This window comes from Carassius gibelio, chromosome B18 (genome assembly GCF_023724105.1).
Source record: "Carassius gibelio isolate Cgi1373 ecotype wild population from Czech Republic chromosome B18, carGib1.2-hapl.c, whole genome shotgun sequence".
Taxonomy (NCBI): domain Eukaryota; kingdom Metazoa; phylum Chordata; class Actinopteri; order Cypriniformes; family Cyprinidae; genus Carassius; species Carassius gibelio.
In genome coordinates, this window is record NC_068413.1 from 18,681,850 (window position 1) to 18,697,839 (window position 15,990).

General features: G+C 37.2%; 1 protein-coding gene across 4 annotated transcripts in view; it reads left to right on the top strand.

Moving 5' to 3' along the window:
- The first annotated feature begins 7,804 nt into the window (after nt 1–7,804).
- LOC127977519 (kin of IRRE-like protein 3) overlaps nt 7,805–15,990 on the top strand; it is a 192,255-nt gene continuing 184,069 nt past the window's right edge. For all 4 annotated transcript variants that reach the window (XM_052582407.1, XM_052582409.1, XM_052582408.1 and 1 more), the window contains exon 1: nt 7,805–8,344. In XM_052582407.1, the coding sequence (XP_052438367.1) occupies nt 8,302–8,344 (43 nt within the window). In that variant the 5' untranslated portion in view covers nt 7,805–8,301. The remainder of the gene's footprint in view (nt 8,345–15,990) is intronic.

Sequence of the window (15,990 nt, forward strand, 5' to 3'; positions counted from 1 at the left end):
TCCTGATGTAAAAATGGGCGCCGCCATTTGTAAATTCTATGGGTCTAGTTTCCAGACTCATTTGTGTCCAACTATTTTTAGATGTACAAAACAGTTTGTTTTGCTGCTGGATACTGACAATTGATTTGTCTTATCATATTATTTCAATCGGTTATATTAAGAACACACTGGTTTGTACTGCAAACAGTTTTACTACTTGTTATTTACCTATAGCGGATAATAAAATGGAAGTCTCACCCATAGGCTTACTTCTGCATTGAGGAAAGCCTGTGATGGATATTTACTGGTATTATTAATCACAGAACGGCTTTACTGATGAGATGCGCATGATAATCACATGCAATTTATTGTGCAGCCCTTGTTTGTTGATCACAAAGAACCAAGTAGAGCAATACAATTAAGATGTGGAGTGTATTCAAAGCTCCACCATTGCTGTCTAGAGTGCGTGGAATGGTGCGCTGTGATTGGTTGAGCAGATATGTCGCATTCTGCAAAAAAAGGGAGACTGGCGCTTGTCGAGGTTTGGAAAAAGAAAGAGAGAAAAAAAAACATGACCTAATAACTGCGAACATCGCATTTTGCGTAAAATCAAAAATTGAATTTTAAATACCGACCAGAAACAATACTGATTGAAATCTGGAACTTCTCTCAAGCCTGAAAAAAATACTGAAGTTATTTTGGTTGCTCATCCTTTTTCACAGCAACACCCTCCAGTTTGAATGCAAGAAAGTTTAACGTGTTATCGCATATATACGTTTTTTTTTTTCTTCTTCTTCTAAAAGTTCCTTTTTCACTTCAGTAAATGACTGTTTGGGCTTCTTTCGACCTCTATCTGGTATAAGATGCAAACAAAATGTTAAATAAAGAGAAAACCTTAAATAGAATGCTCGTTAGCAGCATGTGAGATGACATACATTCCTTTGTCTGAGTGATATATTTCAAACAAAAGACAATATGTTGAGATTCAAATAGAAGAGAAAATCATGAAAAGGCTAGTTGTTTATGCTGCTGACCCCAAAATGTAAAGGGCCATGTCTGGTAAATCTAATGGGCTGCACACATTGCTGTGGTATATAGGGCAATTAGTCTATATAACACTCAACTGAAATAAATATTGCATATACATTGCCATGATAGCAACAAATAACAAGCTGCAATTAGTCCATAGCTGACTGTAAGTCAAACAGGACAAAGACAGGGAGAGAAATTGCTTTAAAAAGTGTACTTCAATGAAAATGATTTGATGCTCTTCCCCAATATTTATGCATTTGTTTATTTATTTATTTGTTGTTGTTTTGTGTTTGTGCTGTGATAGATATGTCTATATAAACTGGCTTTGCAGTACAAACCTTCTTCATTGCTAACAAATGATAAAAAATAAATTGCAGGTTTTTCTAGAATGGATTTCAGATAAACATCCTTTTGTCTTATACATTATCCCATTACTATTTTGTAGCAAGGAATCAGTGAAAAGTGTGTGGAAATAAATCACGGGGAGCGTGTGAGTCCACTGTCTGAATAATTCAAACTGAATTGTGAACGAATTAGGATACTTTTGAAACCTGTGTGTTTTATTTGCAAATATTGCATAATTATTCCTGTGAACAAATTAAGATCTCTTTGACTGCAAATAGCACACACACAAAAACATTGTTAAAATATTATAAGAAAAATTAATAAATAAATCAGTTAGGAATATGGTAATCCAGACAATGATTTATTAAATTGTTTTACTGGAACACAACGATATTTCACTATAAAGGCAATGCCCCGTATTACATATGGCTATATTTTAAAGAAGATGTCAATTTGTAGGAAAAATGGTAGAAAAATGCAGCCAAGGGAGTTATTTGATGTATTAATGTGAATCTTTTTCAGCAAACTCCAAGATAATGCATTTATGGTCGATATAGAAAGTGCTTCAAAGCTTGTACTGCTAACTGTTTAGTTTCAACATTAAATGTTCAAGATAAATATGTGTTGGTGTTCCATTTTATATATGCAATGCATCTGTGCTTCTAAAATGTCCATGCATCTATTTTAAATGTTCAGAATATTTTGTGCATGTATTTACAACTATATTCACCATGAGAAGACACGAGTGGGATTCAGGGCTCAAGGTGCAGTGGGGTTCACAAATCCAGCATACAGACTGCTCTCTTTGCATTTTCAATTGGGACCGACGGCAAAACACTTCTGAAATGAATATTAATGTATGTTAATATCAGGCTGAATCATCAAATTTTACTATGTTTTGCTTTGATGGCATATTGTGCAAACATCAGCATTTTATCTGTATTATTTTTACTCTTATTATTATTATTTTTTCAGGATTCATACCCACCAAGAGTAAAATCTATTACACTATAACACATACACAGACTGACATTTTATTAATTTTAGATTTTTAAAGCTGCAACAGTTTAAGCATCAAGAAATTCATTTCTGGACAGTGTTTTTATTTATTTATTTTTATTTGTATTATATATATATATATATATATATATATATATATATATATATATATATATATATATATATATATATATATATATATATATATATATAAATATATATAAATATTACCAAAATAAGCACTAATCTTCCTACATTTCTGTTATTTTTCAGGTAAGAAGCAGCATTAATTTACACCTGCCAAACACCTTATGGCATATCCATCGAAGAAAAAAAAAATATATATATATATATATATATATATATATATAATTTCTCCACTTCAACAAGATTATTTTATCTTTTGCACACCATTAACCAGAGAAACTTTAAGACACAGTAATCACATATCACTGCAGAATCAAATTAGCAGCACATCTACCAGGATATGGCTGGCTGGGAACCAAGCATGCATTTAATACGTTGCTTTACCTGTGGGGAGTTACTTCCTACCTGGTCTGTGTGTGGTTTGTGCAAGCTGGTCAGTCATGCAGCTTTTAGACAATCCCATGAATCAGTTCTGCTGGAAGAGTCTGTTGAGGAGAAGAAATGGCCTCCAAGTATTCTATCATGGAGTCACAATCTCTGGCATTTGCAAGCAAAACATGACATTTGGTAGACATTTGAACAAGCACTGAAAGACTTTCCCTAGTCTTAAAAATGTGGAGAATTAAAACATAAACCAATTAATAATACTTTAATATCCCTCTGACCTGTGTGCCAAGCTTTGTGCAGTTGCATTCTGCTGACAATGCCATTAGTTTGCTTATAGGCAGATCAGGGAGAGGCAAATTTATACATCTTTTGCATGCTTAGGGCCTATTTTGTCTCCATTTGTCCCCATGGCCGAATGGAAATGTTAGTCAAATGAAGCTAAATGCCAACAAACAAACAAACTTAGTTAAAGTGCACCTGCAGCTGTATTTTAAGACTCACTTAGGGTTATTGGATGTTTACTTGGATACTTATAGTAGAAATGCCCCCCACCAAAATAAAAATAAAAATAATACTTGGATTACACATATTTCAGAAGATTAAACATGCATCATGGAATTATACATTGATATTTTGCATTTGCTTACAATAGTTTAATGCACTTACTTATTGTCAGTTCATGTTAGTTAATGCATTAACTAATGTTAACATACGGGACATTATTGTGAAACATTACCAATGAGACTGACTCGAAAATTTATGAAAGCAATAGGTTCCAATAGATATAACAATACTTTTTCTTGTTTATGTATTTCAAAAAACGGTTTAGTTAGACATTTGTCTACCAAATGTAACGTCTTGTTTTAGAATGTCCAGGGAATATTCAAAAGTAACTTATGATGTACAATTTTCACAAAAAAAAAAAACTGTACATTTTGAACTTTCACAGATCATTGAGAAACAAACACAATCAGAACAAACAATAATATATTTACGCAATAGCATTAACCCAGATTCAAAAAGGTATTATACCTAACGCATTAACCAATGTTAACTAATTCAACATTAAGTAGTAACACAAGTTCAGCCACACATGGAAATCACCACAACACTCACACTTGCACACAAGCACACTGTGGTACATGGCAGATATGTAGGCTCAAGCCACATAAACAGACATGTCACTTTTTATTTGCCTCAGTGTATGTCTGGCCTGTCAGTCATATTTAAATCATTCCTTCCGATGTGGAAGATTCCACAACAGGCTTCACTTCATTTAACGTCTAATAGAAAGACAGCATTACCATTTGGACCGTCAGATATGGGAGCCACAAGCCAAGGCTCAGATGGCACTTCCCAACCGCTTGATTCAATCTTTTTCATGTATTCTTCATGGTTTCCATGCTCTGTGGAAGATCTGTAATTCATATTTATTAGTTTGCTTCACCTGGACGTTTGTTTATCTTCAATAAATAAGTTCAACATTTATATTAGTTCTTTGAGACTATCTGATTGACACCTCTGGGTAGTCCACCTCAACTGCTCAAATGTACAATTCTGACTCTCTCTTTCTTTTCTTTGCTTTCTCATTTCTTCCTTATAGATTGATGCTTGCTTTGTTCCAGGTAATTTTTAAGGGTGTAGGTTTCAAAAGGTCACATTGCAGCTCTCAGTCATTAAGTCAAGTGTAGAGAGAAGGAACAATGTAAGTGTTGAGATGAAAGCGTGAGAAAGTTCAGCATAAATGAGATTGATTGCCTTTCCTTCCTCATGTGAAAACACTTCAGCTAACATTGAGATCAATCTCTTGCAGCTATGCGCAGAGCATTTGGTTTAAGGAACTCGCCTTTTAGAGCTTGTATTTTTCCTTTTGGCACATTTACTGTATGTGGCTGTTCGAATTTGAATGTGAAAAGAAACTCTTCAAAATGACACTTTCAGTGTTCTTTGCAAAACCATCTGTTTAAAAATATACAGATTTGATTGCTCTGCATCTCAAATGGATCACAAATGTTGTAACAACTAAGCCACGGAATAAAGACTCCATTATTTAAATGAAAATGAGTGAATGGTTTACAGGTGCTAATGTGGTCAATAGCATTTAAGTTATTGCACCGATAATTGTTTCACTTCATAAGACCACAATACATATCGCCAGCAGCCACAGGTACTAATTTTGTGTTTACCATACCTGTTTTTTTTAACTCTTAAAGTGACAGCACCCACTGAATTACATGTTATGAATTTCCAAGGAACATGAATTCACATGAGCATGTTTGTTTGATGGGATGATCCTTCTTCTTTTAAATCCGAATATAGCTAAGCAGCTAGTTTAATCACTTGTCAACTAAATTGATGATTGACAGTTGGGTAGGCAGTCCTGGGATGTTGCCCGGGACACATCAGCATGCATTAGCGTTTACACTTCAAATGCAACACATTCCCATGTATTTTTTTCTTCTCCAGAGTGTGGTTTGAGTGATTGGATAACATCTCTATTTTGTAGTGTCCACTTGGAATCGGATCACCTTAGGCAGATGTTACTATCAGTTGGTCAGAGATGTTCATGTTATGATTGAAAAAGGCTTGCTTCTCTCTGTATATAGTGCATGCTGTTAGATTGAACTAATGATGACCAAAGGTCAGGAAATAATGCATCATTACTGACCTTTGGCCTGCACAGCTGAGCATGATGAATTAATAAATGTTTAGCTTGTAAAACATGCGGTTATATATGAATGAGAAGACATCCACGTGTACACACAAGCCCTGAGCTTTTTCTAAACAAGTTAGACGCAGGGAACCACTCTCATCGTTTAAGTTTAGTTAATTTAAAATACCACAGAAAGACTTCAAAAGAGAGGAATTATCAATGAGAAATCAGGCGATTAAAAGTATTCTCATGAAATATTGATCCTTGGCTTTTGTGCTTCAGTCAGATGGAGCAATCCATGGGCATTTTCTGGTTTAAAACCTGCTCAGATAAAAAACATTGATTGCTAAAGCTAACAAGATCAAAGCTTCGAAATGGCAGTAAACCTTACAAATAAACTTTCAATTTGACTTAAACAGCACATCTATTTACTGCAACTGCCAGGTTGTCCATGACATTTTAATGGGTGAAACAAAAATATATTGTATTCTGTTGTAAAACAAGTTTGTTTAAAGAATCAGAGCTCCTTTTATAATTGGCTAAACAAAACACACACACACACACACACACACACACACACACACACGTTTGTTTTTGTGAAAAGTGGGGACATCCCATAGGGGGCATTGGTTTTTATACTGTACAAACTGTATATTCTATCGCCCTTCACCAACCCTACACCTAAACCTAACCCTGACAGGAAACTTTATGCATTTTTACTTTCTCAAAAAAAAAAAAAAAAAAAAAAAAAAAACAAAAGTCATTCTGTATGATTTATAAGAGTTTTGAAAAATGGGGACATGGGTTATGTCCTCATAAGTCACCCTCACCTTGTAATACCTGTGTCATACCCATGTCATTATACAGGGTTGGGTCCTGATATGTCACAAGAACACACACATTTATCTTTTCAGTGTGGCTACCACAAACTAAGATTATTACCTCTAAATAATTAACACATAAACTATGTTGGCTATTCTATGACCATCTTGTTCTTTTCCTGTGTTGTTTAACTGAATAAATGCATCAGGAAGTAGGAGGGAAATGCATCATGCAATATTTAGTGTGTGAAACAGACTTGTTAGCAAGCTATGCATTAGTGAGATTAACAACTTCTACATTAGGGGGCAATAAATGATGAGTCTGAACTCTGTTTTACTCATTTGGAAAAGAGGAGCTAATCAGGTTCCAGCTCTGGGTTCTTTTAGTCTGGCTGAGACAGACTTTTAACTTTCGGATCCAACTTGCATCCTTTTCTGGCCAAGAACCGCCCACTTAGGGAGGAAGAGATTGTCCTAACATGCAAAGCTACCAATCACAGCTTACCTTTTTATTAGACATGTGCATAGGCTTAAGCTGTTGGCAGATTTCACTGTGGGAACTACCTATGTAGGCACACCCTAGCAACAATTTAGAGGATCCTAGAAACCTAGAGTAACATAAATAAGAAATATCTTGCCACAAAAACAACATCTATTTTTATTCAAGCAGACAACCAGTATGAAGAATTACCCAGATGACTGTCTAGCAATACAGTAACAAACACTTAAAACACATTAGCATCTGTATAGCAAAAAAATAAATACAAAAATCAAAGCCATATCTCAATACCAGATCATTGTAGATATATAAGGGTCAGACCTTTTGATTTGGACAGTCAGCCAGTTCTTAGTTTCACCCTGATAACCACTATGCCCACTCTAGCAATTATCCAGAGTACCCTAGCAGCCATATCACAGCTTGGATAAGCCATACCTCAGTAACAGATCATTGTAATATACTGAACCATACCAACTACATATAAACACCCAACCATCTATGACATCTAGCAACCACACATAACACCCTAACAATCACATATTAACTAAGTCTACTAAGACTACATAGACTAGAACAATTCAAACTTCAGGATATTAAAATGACTTTCATCAATCTTGTATCCGTCCTGACAGACTTATTTGATCTAGTATATTTTTCATGCAATGTAGAAGTGGGTTCAGACATACTATGTGTGAAGACACATAATCAAATCAAAGTTTCTATCTATTCAGGGAGAAAGAGAGAAAGTAAATCCCAGAACCTAAACCCACTCAACCCACCCAATCAGATCAGATCAGAGAGTGTTCCATTTTATGATGAGGTTTGAAATTTTTTTATGTAGTATGAATTACATGGCTATGCATTTCTTTCTTTCTTTCTTTCTTTCTTTCTTTCTTTCTTTCTTTCTTTCTTTCTTTCTTTCTTTCTTTCTTTCTTTCTTTCTTTCTTTCCCAATTCCCAAAGATAAGGTCTAATTCCCAGCCTCTTGTTACAACAGCACTGTTACGCTTGATCAGGTGGGCGGGCCTTGAGAGCAGCCAGCCCCCGCCTTCCCCTGATCCTCCACTGAGAGAAAGAGCGAGAGAAGAGGAGGGAGGAGTGGGGAGGAGTGAGAAAGAGAGAGAGGCAGACTGACTCTGTGAGCTAGAGAATGGAAGAGCAGTGTGTGAGAGCAAGAGTGAGAGAGTGAGAGCACGAGTACTCTGAGTTTATGAGAGCGGCAGTCACTTCAGTTACTGTAGGACAACACAGCAGATTGCTATCGCAGCACACTGAGAGGAGGACACTAGAAGAAAGAGATTGACAAAGAGCCTCTCTTTATTAAGAGGGCACATCGTGGGACTGACAATAGCAGCCAACCAGAAGAGTCGTAGGTCGGTGTGTGCGTGAACAACTTCTCCTTGGTCCCCGAGAGATCACCACCCCTGCAAAGTGCCGAGATGATCACAGGGGTCTTTCTGATCTTGTGGCTGACAGGTCACGGTAAGCTGCCTGGTCTCCTTTTCTCCGCTGTGTTGTGTCCTGTGTCAGTGTGTGTGAGCAGGGAAGCTCTGGGAGTTGAACTCCGAGGCTGCAAGGGAGACTCAAAGGTTTTGGCTGCGAAGCCTTGAGTTTGTGTTAAACAGTTTAAAGTAGTTGCATGGCATCTTGTTTGTCTGTCCCACGAGTTTCACCAAACCACAAGATCTTGAACTTGAAAAGGAAGCTTGGCGAGGGATCTTGACCGAAGCACGTCAGTGGATATTCATCTTGCACACCGGCGAGCAAACACAACACACGGTTATTCTTAGACAGCCTCTGAGTCTGTAAACAGTTGGGCTTAGAATTTGGCTGATGGATGTTTCCGCTGCTTGCCGCAAGGTGGTTGTCTTTGAAAAACAATTGGATTGAATCGGAGGCTGCCGCGGAGACTCTCAGAGGGGTCGCCGGCTCGCTCGTACGCTCCCTCCGTGAACAGCTGAAAGGGCTGGCAGCGACTCGACAGAGCTAAATAGATTGAGTTGATTGTCCTCCTCTGCAGCGACCGGTGACCCAGAAAGGAAAGTTCAAATAAATCCGAAAGCCTCTGGACTTCATCTGAAGCTCCTTGTTTTGGAAACCACCGGCACTGGCTGCTTTGTTTTTGGTTTATCAAAAACAAAGTCCTCCGACATAAATCTTCTTATGCTACAGAGTTTCAGCTCACGAAGTGCAGCTCGTTCTCTTCCTAAGCTGTCTCTTCACTCCCTCAAAGTATATTGTACGCAAATCAAAGCAAAGCAGACCAAACTTAATGACCTGTTTATCACTCAACTTGTTTTCTCACTCCGAATCTCATTAAACAAATACTGTACCCCTCACTCACGATCTGATAGCATGTTCACATAACCCACAGTGCTGATATATAACTTCACACACATAAACCCAGTCGCACGCTCTCGGTGAGAGAGTGTGAAACTACTTTGACGGTGACAGTGGGAGTAAAGCATGGGGCGCTCTGTTTCTTGTTTAGTAGATCATGCCTCTGGAGGCTGTCAGCTTTATGATCTAGTTTTATAGCAGTATTAGCCATGTGTCCAGCATATTTTTTTATTTTTTTTTATTTTTTTTTGTCCACTGGGGATGGTTTATTTATTTATAAACACATAAAAAAAATGATTGAATTATATATTTGATTATATCTTTCACGTACATTTTCACGAAAGATTTTCACATATGCTATTCTAAAAAAAAGTTAACATAAGAAACTGTCCATGCATCAAATTGATTTACTATGTTATATTATAATGAACTGAAAGAATTATCAATTAAGAGCTCATAAGCCTTTTAAATTGTCATTAAAAAAATATAATAATTATGGAGACGTTCATACAACATGCTAGCGATACACAAGTGTTGCCAACAGGAATGCAGTCAGACAGTCTGTCTCATCTCCTTCCCGTCTAACTCTTAAAAGCTCACAGAAAGCATTACGCACTCGGTGAAGTCTCCTTGTTTTGCTTTGCTGTGCTGTTGAGTTGAGCTAGGTGTTGTGGTATTAAAAAATAAAAGCAGAACAGGCAGGTAAACATGAGATAACAACAGGGGTTGCTGTCGCCCCGCTCTGCCCCTGGGGATGGCAGGTTCCCCAAAGCTAAATTGTGTTGTACACACTTTTGCTGTTTATGGAGCCAACCAGTGTCAGCAGAAATAAATATATAAGAAAAAGTCCTGGAGAAAAACAAGTCTTTTATATAGAAGGAGTAAAAAGAAGGATGAGGAGAAGCTTGTGTGTGAGAGAGAGAAAGGTTGACAAAAAGTCCAATAGCAGCACTGGGAGCTTAGAAAGACCGTATTGAGTTTTTGTCAAGAGTTGAGGGTTTATGTAGGGCACTCGCACTCTCTCTCTCTTTCTCTCACACACACACACACACACACACACACACACCTGGTGACAAGCCCTAACTGATGGCACACTCACGAACAGAATCTCACCCTTGTGCGGCACTGAAAGCTGTCGCACCGCAGGCAAACCTTCTGTCCAAGAGCTTGTCTCTCCCTTTCCTTCTCTTTCTTTCTTTTTTTGGACATTTTCTCCCCTTTTCTCACTCTCTTAGTCATAGTTTGTTCATTTTTCTGAAGGGCAGCATTTTCTCTATCTTTTTCAATCTGTCCACTTTTTTTTTTCCATTTTTCTTTTCTCATACATCCCTCGGATAAAAATGTTGCTTCTTGCTGTATCTGTTTCCTGTCACTGCAAGTGCCAGAAGAAAGTTTTTTTTTTAAAGGACTTTTCATCAGAAGATATCCTTTTATTTTCACCAGTATTTTTGTCTTATTTCTCATTAAAAATATGCAAAAAAATCCCTAGAACAACTTTTAATTACTTGAAAATCGAAATTGCGTGAGACGGTATGACTTGTTTAGGCAGAATTGGGTTTATTTATCTCAACCCACATTTTTCTTGTTTAAATCATAAACCTCATTAAATGTTATTACATTCATGCTTAAAACAAGAAAAAACTCTTTGCCAGTGGGTTAAGAAAAGCAATTAAACTTAATTCTAGATATATTTTCTGACAACAAGTTTTATTATCTCATGAAATTATGCTTCTCCAAGCTATTTAATTGTTCGAAGGATGTTTGGGTATTCCAAAAAGCCAAGACAAAACTACTGGTTTTATGCATCTGTCCGTTGTTGCTTTTTGAAAGAAAATCAGATTTCTTTCACTCTCTTTCTTTTGTTCTTGCTTTCTCGTCATTGTCTTTTTCTGATCTTTAATCAAAAACCTCATCAAATGTTATTACATTGAGGCTTAAAACAAGAAACAACTTAATATTTTCGGAGAAACATTATTTCATTAAATTTAGCTTCACCATCCATGTAAATAGTTTGAAGGGTGACTGTATACATGTAAACCCTGGAAAACAGGACAAAAATACAGATTTCCTTGAATCTGTCGGCTTTTGTTCCGTCAGTCCCTCGGATGAAGATGCTACTTTTGTCCATATTTGTTTCCTGCCACTGCCCGTGTCAGAAGGGAAATCAGTGTTTTTCATTGCATTTCGGCAAAACATCATAAAAAAAGCTATTTTAATATATGCTTCCAATACTCTGTTGCAGGTCTCGACATTATAGAGAGTCTCATTACACTTTACTCAGCTTTCCTCTCGTGCGCTCAAGTCCACTGGGGGCAGTGTGGCATAGATCTGAAGACTCATTTTGGATCTGTCTCCATCTATCCATATTCCTCTTGTCCTCCATCACTCTCACCCTCCCCCCGTCATCCTCTCCTAACCGCTACCGTCTTGTTCTGATAGATGAGGCAAATGCTCTTCAGGAGCATCTGGTGTTAAGTCCCCACGCAGCCAAGGGCGTAAGCTGTGTCTTAACCCTCGAAAGCAGGTCTTAGTGTGTCCGCTGTCTCTCTCTCTCTCATTCACTAAGCTGCGCCTCAGCAGGCTGGTAATTAAAATGTCACTTTTGGCTGTTTTTCAGGCCAAATCTCAGCCGCCTTATACAAGTATAAAGGGAATCAAACATCCTAGTGTGTTTCATTGTAGAACGTGGAACAGTTTTTCCCTGGTCAGACTTAGCAAATCATTCTTTGAAACATCGCAAATCCTTTTTCAACATGGACGGGTCCCAAAGCCGATCAAATGTAATGGATTTTTACATCTCAGTCATATTTCAGGGTTAATTAAATTCATATTTCTGCATGACATTCTGATTTCTACTCTGGCCCGGCCATTTTTTATCTTTGGATTAAGCCGTTTTTGTATGCCACTGATGGTTTCTCATTTCCAAACAACATAAATGCATAGTGATCACGGACAGTAAACTCATATCAGTATTCCACGGTCCTTCTTACTGTCATTCTTTATCGACAACCAAAGAAAAAGAGCTGACACCGACTCTGTGTACAGATACATATGTGAGTCGCTGAGCTGTGATTTTTTTTTGTTTTTTGTCTGTACCTTGTGTGAAGTCGGACCCCCTTAATGAGGACCACGTAAGGCTATCTAATTTCTTCCCATATTAGCCTACTCCCACACCCTGACAACTGCATTTATCAGAGAGAAGGATGTTATGTTTGAGAGGAAATAGAATTTCTGATGAAAACAGAGATTAAATATGTTTTCATATTCCATACATTCTTAGTCCCCACTTCATATGCAAATTCCCTGGACACAACAGGGGTTTAGATTTTAGTTTTTTAGTTTTTTTTTTTTTTTTTTTTTTTTTTTTTTGGTAAATTAGTGAATTGCAATTTAATTGTGTTTGCTTGTTTGTTTGGTTTATATCAATTTTCAATATTAATTTAATGTTGACCAGAAATGTGATCATCCAATGGAATTTCAAATATATATATTTATAAAAAGTAAAAAGTACAACAAATCCTAAAAATGCGGATATAAGTGATCATAGCAAACATGCAAAACCATGGGAATGTCACAATTTACAAAATCTATAAAACAAAAAACCTACAATCAACCAATCAATCTATCAATCAAAATCTTTTAAATCTAATCTTGAAAAAAAAAGTATAAAAGCCACAAAAAAATTAATGCAGCAATATAAACAAAACTGAATGTGTGTTGCTATGTTTTTGTTTCATCTTGCCTCTTTAAAACAGAATTCATTGGATACTGAGAGGGATTTTTCTTTTGTCGGTCGAGTTGTTTGTACCTCCTCAGATTCAGGTCAAGAGAAGATGGCCATTAATTTGGCATTGATTCCTGAAATCCAGTGAGAGCAGCTTTGCTGAGAATCTCTGTGCATAAACAAAATGTGTTTACTGGACTTTATTAAGCTGCACCAATGAAATCAGTTCTTAACCACAGCAACACAAACCAATCCCCCACCCTTCATCTCTCTCATCCTCTGCCACTCCCCTGACCTGTGCCCATCCTGTGCCCTACAAGCCATCCCTGCGGAAATCTCACAGCCATAGAGCTGAATTGCTGGATTTATCCAAATTGGTGCACTTTTTGAGAAATGGGCATTATGTGGGATTACATGTCTGCTGAGCGTGATGTTAAGTAATTTAACCAGATGCTGCGGCGATCATGAGGTCACCTGCAGAGCTTCTGTTGAGTGCTCAGTGTTTATTCCATGAGGATAGGCAGAGAGCCAGAGGGGGCCAAGAGGGAGGGAAACGTCTCTCTTGATGAACCTGTTGGGCAGAGAGAGACTTAAAAGGGAACGGCGGGTCAGCCTCCCAGGAACACTACGAGGATTTTGCCACAGATTATGGCAGAGATTAATGCCGTCTAAATTGCGACCTAATACATGGAATCAACAGCAGGAGAGACGTTGTGCCTGTTTTAGATGGATATATTCTCAATTGCGACTTCTAACACTGAAATAAATGTATAAACCTCTTTGGTTGAAAAGGAAGAAAACCGTCCGGTTTTTATGATACTTTTGGAGGCTATAAATCCTTTCTTCAGTGGCTTATCCTCTGCTTGGTGGTAAATAAATAAAGCACTGTAAATGGCTGACAGGAGTTTGGTGTCAGTGTAGAAGCTCACAGGTGCGGTATGGAGGTATGTGAGGCACTGCAGGAACTGGGTTCAATCTGACAATGACTTGCGATCACTTTTGCTGGATGTTTCTAGGACGGCACAATATTACACCTGAATGAACCTGACGGACTCAGTCTTTGTCTCCCTCACTCTTCAGCCCTGCCAGGCTGGCGGTTTCACTTCAGTGTGTTACATGGACAGTAGAGTGACATGCCAGCTTTGTGTGTGTGTGTGTGTGTGTGTGTGTGTGTGTGTGTGAGAGAGAGAGAGAGAGAGAGAGAGAGAGAGTATATACATGTGTGTGATGGCGGTGGATGGTTGCTGTGCAACACCAATTACAGTAGTGAGCCTTAGCATGGCAATATAAATGCTAATCAGCCTTTAAACTTGTACTCTGGGAAACAGAGAAAGACAATAAAGGAATTTAACGTAAGGTGTATACCTGATATTATGATTATTGAATAGAACTATCATAGAGACAAAAAAAAGACAAAAAAACTACTATAGTACCTGGGAGATGCTCAGATATTTAGAAACCACTAGCATTCATGTGACTGACGTGGCATAGTATAACTTATTGATGGCCATTGTACTGTGGTTTAGCCACTCAAAGTCTTTCTGATCTGTTCCAGACAAATGTTCTATTCACAAAACAGCATTAAAAGTGAAAATGTGCAGGCTTCAGTGCAGACTTTAAAAGTTAAAACAAGCTGCTGAAAGCTTTCAACAATTTTGGGGTCTGTTTGCAGGAATACTAATAGCTTCTATCTCACGTGTAGTTTCTCCAAACAGAACTCAAACTAGTTTTCAGCTCTCAGCCATGCTAATGCTGCTAATTAGCGTGCTAAAGGAGGCATTACAACACAGACAGCAGCAGAGACCGTGAATATGGCTCCTTTTCTTGTTCTCTCGCTCCTTCGTTATGACTATTCCCTCTCTATGCATCTGTCTATACAGGCGATATTTCATATTTCTGGCAGGCTAATTAGAATGTTGGTCAATGGAAATGTAGGAATGTTTGATGCTTGTGTCAGATGAATCCTTCTGTTTGGAGCATGACGTAAATACCTAAAACAGAAATAGATGTTCTCTGACATTTCTAGTAGCTTTGCTGTATTGTATGCCTTGTATTAAGGTTACATCCTACAGGAGGAGCTGTGGAGCAAAACTCCTAAGTTCAACATCAAATGATTGATTAGTAGTTAGAAGTTACCAATTAAAGTCAACCAAATTATTTACAAAATTAATTTAAGTGGTCAGCTGATTTCCAAGCTAGCAGTAGTTTTTTTTTTTTTTTTTTTTTTTTTGGTGTTATTGGAATCAGTCCATCTAATTGAGTAACTGCCTTTTCCTTGTGAATGGAACCTAATGTACAACAAACTGTATATATATATATATATATATATATATATATATATATATATATATATATATATATATATATATATATATATATATTTGTTTTAATTGTTTCTCTTTTTAATAAAATAAATATAAAAATCTTTGCTAGATTTACATTGTTAACAACTGTGGAAATTAATTATCACAGTCTGTAAAAAAGGGTTTGTAAAAAAATAATAATAAAAAAAATAATAATAAAATTGAAATCTGACACTTAGAACTGAGCTTCTAGATTAGAGGTCATGAAAGCATCTTGGCTACATACTCAATAAAAAAAGTAATCTACCATCAAATCATGTTGATATCACCCAAGGCATTCATCCAGGATTTAGGACGAAAGCATGCGTTCACTCCAAACACCCCATGAGTCAATACATCATCTATTTAAGGAAGTGTCATTGATGGGACCCACAGAGCAAAATATTTTTTTTCCTGCATTGAATTCAGCAAACAACAGTTTTGCTCTCACCACACACCTACGTGTCCTTCATTCGTTTATTCCCCAGTTTCAGCCTCTGTGTTCTCAGCATTGTTATCCTAAAAAAAATTCACCTCAGATTCGGCGTTGAGCTTTCAGAGTCAGAATGCTTCTCTGTGAGAGAGGGCAAGCAATGTTATGCACGCTGTAATTAGCCAAAGCCTTTTTTGTGTGCATTATGATTTGGTTCCCGTTGAGATCCTTTCAGATGGCTCTCCTATTTATTTATAAGTATTTTACAGTGCTATCCTGCGAGCTTCGA